The sequence below is a fragment of the Hyperoodon ampullatus genome (genome assembly GCF_949752795.1).
Source record: "Hyperoodon ampullatus genome assembly, chromosome: 2".
In the NCBI taxonomy this organism is placed as follows: domain Eukaryota; kingdom Metazoa; phylum Chordata; class Mammalia; order Artiodactyla; family Ziphiidae; genus Hyperoodon; species Hyperoodon ampullatus.
The window spans coordinates 116,772,309-116,781,285 of NC_136915.1; the positions used below are offsets into that span (position 1 = coordinate 116,772,309).

The 8,977-nt window shown below is 44.1% G+C and overlaps 1 protein-coding gene across 1 annotated transcript; it reads left to right on the forward strand.

The window, feature by feature from the left end:
* Positions 1-6,444: 6,444 nt before the first annotated feature.
* On the forward strand, positions 6,445-8,448 carry LOC307065228 (olfactory receptor 10Z1-like; the record flags this gene model as incomplete). Its single annotated transcript, XM_079722053.1, is given in 5 exon segments — positions 6,445-6,497; positions 7,564-8,003; positions 8,006-8,382; positions 8,386-8,421; positions 8,425-8,448. Coding segments are annotated over 5 exon segments (930 nt in total).
* Positions 8,449-8,977: the final 529 nt, after the last annotated feature.

Consider the following 8,977-nt stretch of genomic DNA (forward strand, 5'->3'; position numbering starts at 1 on the left):
GTCCGAAGTGGGTCTCTTGTAGACAGCATATATATGGGTCTTGTTTTTGTATCCATTCAGCCAATCTGTGTTTTTTGGTGGGAGCATTTAGTCCATTTACATTTAAGGTAATTATCGATATGTATGTTCCTATTCCCATTTCCTTAATTGTTTTGGGTTCGTTATTGTAGGTCTTTTCCTCCTGTTGTGTTTCTTGCCTAGAGAAGTTCCTTTAGCATTTGTTGTAAAGCTGGTTTGGTGGTGTTGAACTCTCTCAGCTTTTGCTTGTCTGTAAAGGTTTTCATTTCTCCATCACATCTGAATGAGATCCTTGCTGGGTAGAGTAGTCTTGGTTGCAGGTTTTTCTCCTTCATCACTTTAATTATGTCCTGCCACTCCCTTCTGGCTTGTAGAGTTTCTGCTGAGAGATCAGCTGTTATCCTGATGGGGATTCCCTTGTGTGTTATTTGTTGTTTTTCCCTTGCTGCTTTTAGTATGATTTCTTTGTGTTTAATTTTTGACAGTTTGATTAATATGTGTCTTGGCGTATTTCTCCTTGGATTTATTCTGTATGGGACTCTCTGTGCCTCCTGGACTTGATTAACTATTTCCTTTCCTATATTAGGGAAGTTTTCAACTATAATCTCTTCAAATATTTTCTCAGTCCCTTTCTTTTTCTCTTCTTCTTCTGCAACCCCTATAATTCGAATGTTGATGCGTTTAATGTTGTCCCAGAGGTCTCTGAGACTGTCCTCTGTTCTTTTCATTCTTTTTTCTTTATTTTGCTCTGCATCAGTTATTTCCACTATTTTATCTTCCACCTCACTTATCCGTTCTTCTGCCTCAGTTATTCTGCTATTGTTCCCATCTAGAGTATTTTTCATTTCATTTATTGTGTTTTTAATCGATTCTTGATTCATCTTTAGTTCTTCTTGGTCCTTGTTATCTGTTTCTTGCATTTTGTCTGTTCTATTTCCATGATTTTGGATCATGGAAATAGAATCTTGGATCATCTTTACTCTCATTATTCTGAATTCTTTTTCAGGTAGACTGCCTATTACCTCTTTATTTGTTAGGTGTGATAGGTTTTTATCTTGCTCATTCACCTGCTGTGTGTTTTTCTGTCTTCTCATTTTGCTTATCTTCCTGTGTTTGGGGTCTCCGTTTTTCAGGCTACAGATTCATAGTTCCCGTTGTTTTTGGTGTCTGTCCCCAGTGGCTAAGGTTGTTTCAGGAGGTTGTGTAGGCTTCCTGGTGTGGGGTACTAGTGCCTGTGTTTTGGTGGTTGAGCCTCGGTCTTGTCTTTCTGGTGGACAGGTCCAAGTGTGGTGGTGTGTTTTGGGGTGCCTGTGGCCTTATTATGTTTTTAGGCAACCTCTCTGCTAATGGGTGGTGTTGCGTTCCTGTCTTGCTAGCTGCTTGGCATAGGGTGACCAGCACTGTAGCTTGCTGGTCGTTGACTGAAGCTGGGTGCTGGTGTTGAGATGGAGATCTCTGGGAGATTTTCGCCGCTTGATATTATGTGGAGCTGGGAGGTCTCTTGTGGACCCGTGTCCTGAAGTTGACTCTCCCACTTCAGAGGCACAGCACTGACTCCTGGCTGCAGCACCAGGAGCCTTTCATCTACCCGGCTCAGAATAAAAGGCAGAAAAAGTAGAAAGAAAGAATTAGTAGAGGAAAGAAAGAGAGAGAGAAAGAAAGGAAGAAGGAAAGAAAGGAAGGAAGGAAGAAAGAAAGCAGGGAGGGAGGGAGGGAGGAAAGAAAGAAAGAAACACAGAAATGAGTGAGGGAGGGAGGAAGGATACAAAAAGAAAGAGTGAAAGGAAGAAGGGCGGGAGGGAGGGAAGAAGGAAAGAAAGAAAGACAGACAGGAGGGAGGGAGGGAGGAAAGAAAGAAAGAGAGAAGATAAAGTAAAATAGAATAAAGTATAAAATATAGTAGCATTATAAAAATAAAAAAAGTAATTATTGAAAAAAAAAACCAAAAAAAAAAAAAAAAAAAAAAAACGGATGGATAGAACCCTGGGTCCTATGGTGCAAGCAAAGCTATACAGGGAAAATCTCACACAGAAACATACACATACACATTCACAAAAAGAGAACAGGGGAAAAAAAATCGAAAATCTTGCTCTCAAAGTCCACCTCCTCAATTTGGGATAATTCATTGTAAAAAGAGGAAAAGGGGAAAAAGTCTGAAATCTTGCTGTCAAAGTCCACCTCCTTAATTTGGGATAATTTGTTGTAAAAAGCGGAAAAGGGGAAAAAATCTTAAATCTTGTCCTCAAAGTCCACCTCCTCAATTTGGGATGATTCGCTGTCCATTCATGCACTCCACAGACACAGGGCACATCAAGCGGACCGTGGAGCTTTAATCCGCTGCCTCCGAGGCTGCACAGAGAGATTTCCCTGTCTCTTTTCTGCTCTCACAGCTCCCGGGTCTCAGCCTTGGACCTGGCCCCGCCTCTGCGCGTAGGTCGCCGGAGGGCGTCCGTTCTTCGCTCAGACAGGACGGGTTTAAAGGAGCCGCTGATTCGGGGGCTCTGGTTCACTCAGGCCGAGGGGAGAGAGGGGCACACAGTGCGGGGCGGGCCTGCGGCGGCAGAGGCCAGCGTGACATTGCACCAGCCTGAGGCGCTCTGTGCACTTTCCCGGGCAAGCCGTCCCTGGGTCCCGGGACCCCGGCAGTGGCGGGCTGCACAGGCTCCCTGGAAGGGGGGCTGGACAGTTACCTGCGCTCGCACACAGGCCTTGTGGCGGCGGCAGCAGCAGCCCCAGCGTCCCACACCCGTCTCCGGGGTCCGCGCCTTCAGCCGCGGCTCGTGCCCGTCTCTGGAGCTCCTTTAAGCAGTGCTCTTAATGCTCTCTCCTAGCACACCAGGAAACAAAGAGGGAAGAAAAAGTCTCTTGCCTCTTCGGCAGCTCCAGACTTTTTCCCCGGACTCCCTCCGGGCTAGCCGCAGCGCACCAACCCCTTCAGGCTCTCTTCCTGCCGCCAGCCCGAGTCCTCTCCCTGCGCTCTGACCGAAACCCGATACCCGAGCCTCAGCTCCCAGCCCCGCCCGCCCCGGCGGTCGAGCAGACAAGCCTCTCGGGCTGGTGAGTGCCAGTCGGCACTGATCCTCTGTTAGGGAATCTCTCCGCCTTGCCCTCCGCACCATTGTGGCTGCGTTCTCCTCCGCGGCTCCGAAGCTTTCCCCCTCCGCCACCCGCTGTCTCCGCCCACAAAGGGGCTTGTAGTGTGTGGAAACCTTTCCTCTTTAACGGCCCCCTCCCACTGGTGCAGGTCCCGTCCCTATCCTTTTGTCTCTGTTTATTCTTTTTTCTTTTGCCCTACCCAGGTATGTGGGGAGTTTCTTGCCTTTTGGGGGGTCTGAGGTCTTCTGTCAGCGTTCAGTAGGTGTTCTGTAGGAGTTGCTCCACGTGTAGATGAATTTCTGATGTATCTGTGGGGAGGAAGGTGATCTCCGCGTCTTACTCTTCCGCCATCTTCCTCCGGATTCTGATTTGCATATATTGAGGAATCCTTGCACCCCTGGGATAAATCCCACTTAATCATGGTGTATGATCCTTTTAATGTGTTATTGGATTCAGTTTGTTAGTATTTTGTTGAGGATTTTTGCAACTATATTCATCAGTGATATTGGTCTGTAATTTTTTTGTAGTATCTTTGTCTGGTTTAGGTGTCAGGGTGATGGTGGCCTCATAGAATGAGTTTGGGAGTGTTCCTTCCTCCGCAATATTTTGGAAGAGTTTGAGAAGGATGGGTGTTAACTCTTCTCTAAATGTTTGATAGAATTCACCTGTGAAGCCATCCAGGCCTGGACTTTTGTTTGTTGGAAGATTTTTAATCACAGTTTCAATTTCATTACTTGTGATCGGTCTGTTCATACTTCTGTTTCTTCCTGGTTCAGTCTCGGAAGGTTATACCTTTCTAAGACTTTGTCTATTTCTTCCAGGTTGTCCATTTTATTGGCATAGAGTTGCTTGTAGTAGTCTCTTAGGATGCTTTGTATTTCTGCGGTGTCTGTTGTAACTTCTCCTTTTTCATTTCTAATTTTTTTGATTTGAGTCCTCTCCCTCTTTTTCTTGATGTGTCTGGCTAATGATTTATCAATTTTGTTTATCTTCTCAAAGAATGAGCTTTCAGTTTTATTGATCTTTGGTATTGTTTTCTTTGTTTCTATTTCATTTATTTCTGCTCTGATCTTTACGATTTCTTTCCTTCTGCTATCTTTGGGTTTTGTTTGTTCTTCTTTCTCTAGTTCCTTTACGTGTAAAGTTAGATTGTTTACTTGAGATTTTTCTTGTTTCTTGAGGTAGGCTTTATAGCTATAAAGTTCCCTCTTAGAATTGATTTTGCTAATCCCATAGGTTTTGGGTCATCACGTTTTCATTGTCATTTGTCTCTAGGTATTTTTTGATTTCCTCTTTGATTTCTTCAGTGATCTCTTGGTTGTTTAGTAACATACTGTTTAGCCTCCATGTGTTTGTGTTTTTTAAGTTTTTTTCCATGTAATTCATTTCTAATCTCATAGCATTGTGGTCAGAAAAGATGCTTGATATGATTTCAATTTTCTTAAAGTTACTGAGGTTTTATTTGTAACCCAAGATGTGATCTATCCTGGAGAATGTTCCATGCGCACTTAAGAAGAAAGTGTAATCTGCTGTTTTTGGATAGAATGTCCTATAAATATCAATTAAATCTATATGGTCTATTGTGTCATTTAAAGCTTCTCTTTCCTTATTTATTTTCATTTTGGATGATCTGTCCATTGGTGCAAGTGAGTTGTTAATGTCCCCCACTATTATTGTGTTAGTCGATTTCCTCTTTTATAGCTGTTAGCAGTTGCCTTATGTATTGAGGTGCTCCTATGTTGGGTGCATATATATTTATAATCGTTATATCTTCTTGGATTGATCCCTTGATCATTAGGTAGTCTCCTTCCTTGTCTCTTGTAACACTCTTTATTTTAAAGTCTATTTTATCTGATATGAGTATAGCTACTCCAGGTTTCTTTTGATTTCCATTTACATGGAATATCTTTTTCCATCCCCTCACTTTCAGTCTGTATGTGTCCCTAGGTCTGAAGTGGGTCTCTTGTAGACAGCATATATATGGGTCTTATTTTTGTATCCATTCAGCAAGGCTGTGTCTTTTGGTTGGAGCATTTAATCCATTTACTTTTAAGGTAATTATCGACATGACCATTTTCTTATTTGTTTTGGGTTTATTTTTGTAGATCCTTTTCTTCTCTTGTGTTTCCCACTTAGAGAAGTTCCTTTAGCATTTGTTGTAGAGCTGGTTTGGTGGTGCTGAATTCTCTTAGCTTTTGCTTGTCTGTAAAGCTTTTGATTTCTCCATGGAATCTGAATGAGATCCTTGTGAGGTAGAACAATCTTGGTTGTAGGTTCTTCCCTTTCATCACTTTAAGTATATCACGCCACTCCCTTCTGGCTTGTAGAGTTTCTGTTGAGAAATCAGCTGTTAACCTTATGGGAGTTCCATTGTATGTTATTTGTCATTTTTCCCTTACTGCTTTCAATAATTTTTCTTTGTCTTTAATTTTTGCCAATTTGATTACTATGTGTCTCAGCAAGTTTCTCCTTGGGTTTATCCTGTATGGGACTCGCTGTGCTCCCTGGACTTGGGTGGCTATTTCCTTTCCCATGTTAGGGAAGCTTTTGACTATAGTCTCTTCAAATATTTTCTCTGTTTCTTTCTCTCTCTCTTCTCCTACTGGGACCCCTATAATGCGAATGTTGTTGTGTTTAATGTTGTCTCAGAGGTCTCCTATGCTGTCTTCACTTCTTTTCATTCTTTTTTCTTTATCCTGTTCCGCAGCAGTGAATTCCACCATTCTGTCTTCCAGGTCACTTACCCGTTCTTCTGCCTCAGTTATTCTGCTATTGATTCCTTCTAGTTTAGTTTTCATTTCAGTTATTGTATTGTTCATCTCTGTTTGTTTGTTTTTTAATTCTTCTAGGTCTTTGTTAAAAATTTCTTGCATCTTCTCGATCTTTGCCTCCATTCTTTTTTCTGAGGTCTTGGATCATCTTCACTATCATTATTCTGAATTCTTTTTCTGGACGGTTGCCTATCTCAACTTCATTTAGTTGTTTTTCTGGGGTTTTATCTTGTTCCTTCATCTGGTACATAGCCCTCTGCCTTTTCATCTTGTCTATCTTTCTGTGAATGTGGTTTTTGTTCCCCAGGGTGCGGGATTGTAGTTCTTCTTGCTTCTGCTGTCTGCCCTCTGGTGCATGATGCTATCTAAGTGGCTTGTGCAAGTTTCCTGATGGGAGGGACTGGTGGTGGGTAGAGCTGACTGTTGCTCTAGTGGGCAGAGCTCAGTAAAACTTTCATCCACTTGGCTGCTGATTGGTGGGGCTGGGTTCCCTCCCTTTGGGGTGTTTGGCCTGATGCAACCCAACACTGGAGCCTACCTGGGCTCTTTGGTGGGGCTAATGGCAGACTGTGGGAGGGCTCACAGCAAAGAGTACTTCACAGAACTTCTGCTGTCAGTGTCCTTGTTCCCACGGTGAGCCACAGCCACCCCCCGCCTCTGCAGGTGACCCTCCAACACTAGCAGGAAGGTCTGGTTCAGTCTCCCCTGCGGTCACTGTTCCTTCCCCTGGGTCCTGATGTGCACACTACTTTGTGTGTGCCCTCCAAGAGTGGAGTCTCTGTTTCCCCCATTCCTGTCAAAGTCCTGCAATCAATTCCCACTAGGCTTCAGTCTGATTCTGTAGGAATTCCTCCTCCTGTTGCTGGACCACCAGGTTGTGAAGCCTGATGTGGGGCTCAGAACCTTCACTCCAGTGGGTATAAGTGTTCTCCTGTCTGTGAGTCACTGACCCAGCAGTACTGGGATTTGATTTTACTGTGATTGTGCCCCCTCCAACCGTCTCATTGTGGCTTCTCCTTTGTCTTTGGATGTGGGGTATCTTTTTTGGTGAGTTCCAATGTCTTCCTGTCGATGATTGTCCAGCAGCTAGTTGTGACTCTGGTGTTCTCATAAGAGGGAGTGAAAGCATGTCCTTCTACTCTGCCATCTTTGTTCCTCCCCCTCTATTTAATTTTTAACAGGTCACTTTGGAATGGATTTTCACTGTGTTTCCTGCTTTTCCTCCAAACTCTGGAACCCTACACTCCACAGGCCCTCCTTTCCATGTGCTGCCTCTCCCCTTCCCTGCAGATCCTAACCAGTGTAGAGTTTTAAATGTGTAAAATGTGAATAATTATGTGTGAGTGCTTTGCATGGGTATGCATGTATATATGTGCCTGCATATATGTAGTCATGTATGTATGTGCACATATGTGCATATTGTGTATATTTGTGTTCATGTATGCACATATACACAAGTGAGAATGGATCCATACCTCTGTGTGTCTAATAAGTGTATTTCTGAAGTTTATTGCTGTCTAAAAAAGAGCTTTCTTTTTGAGTTAAAACAGGTACAAAAAATGAGAATCCACCTCATCTTGCCTTCTAAAGAAACAAGGCATCTTCTGGCAAGGTGGAAAGAATCAAATCTATCAGGCATGTCACTCAGAATGGAGTAGACCAATGCAAACTTCTGCAGGGTCTTTGTATTCCTGGACTCCTCCAGCTTTGGGGAACTGCAGCTCGTGCTCTTCGCATTGTTCCTCTCCCTGTATCTTTTCACCCTGACCAGCAATGTCTTTATTATCATAATCATCAGGCTCAACGGCCATCTGCACACCCCTATGTACCTCTTCCTTTCCTTCTTACCTTTCTCTAAGACTTGCTATACCTTGGGCATTATCCCTAGGATGCTTTCTGGCCTGGTCAGGGGTGGGCAGGTCATCTCCTATGTGGGCTGTGCTGTCCAAGTGTTCTTCTCTGCTTTGTGGGCCTGTACCACCTGCTTCCTCCTGGCTGTCATGGGCTTTGACAGATATGTAGCCATCTGTGCTTCACTACACTATGCCAGCCAGATTGGCACCTCCTTCTTGAGTGGGTATCTCTTTGGGCTGGGAATGACACTGGTCATTTTCCACCTCCCATTTGCAGCTCCCATGAGATCCAACACATTTTTTGTGACACGCTGCCAGTGCTGAGCCTGGTCTGTGGAGATACAGGCCTGAGTGAGCTAGGGATCCTTATCCTCAGCCTGTTGGTCCTCCTGGTCTCCTTCTCCTTCATCACTATCTCCTACACCTACATTCTGACAGCAATCCTGAAGATCCACTCCAATGAGGGGTGGAAGAAGCCCTTCTCTACTTGCCCTTCACACCTCACAGTGGTCATCGTTCACTATGGCTATGCCTCCTTCATGTACCTGAGACCCAAAGCCAGTTACTCTCTTGAGCGGGACCACCTTATTGCTGTCACCTATACTGTGGTGACTCCCCTCCTCAATCCCACTATTTATAGTCCATGAAATAGGGCTGTGCAGACAGCCCTGAGAAATGCTTTCTGAGGGAGGTTGCTGGGTAAAGGATGAAGGCTACCATAATGGGATAGTATCCTCTATGTAGGCTGGACATACACCAGAAACCCAAGCCAATGGGACAGATATTCAGGGCTTTAGACCAAAGCTACCCCAACTCCAATTCCCCGAGAGAGCCCCATCCTGTCTCTTGCATGCCCCCTCACCCCCAGGGCTTCTGGGGAATGCAGATGCAGGGTTTCCTGCTCTGGTTACTGTGCTTAACTCACACTGATCTCAGACTCTGAATTTTCACTTTGAGCCTCCCATACACCACACTTAGTTCCTGAAACCCAGTTCAGTAAGAATTTTCTAACTGAGCTGAACAAGATGAGGGGAGTTTCAAGTGCCCAAGTTCAAAGCAGGGTTGGCTGGGGCACTGTCAGGGATACTGTATAGATTTCTAAAATCATTTCATAATTAGATTATCTGACCAATAATGCTCTTCCAAGATCTGAAACTCAGTGACTATAAGGTTGGCAAATCAGTTTGAATGCTTTCCTAAATGAAGAGGTCAGTTATTATTATTTTTTCTCTCCCAAAA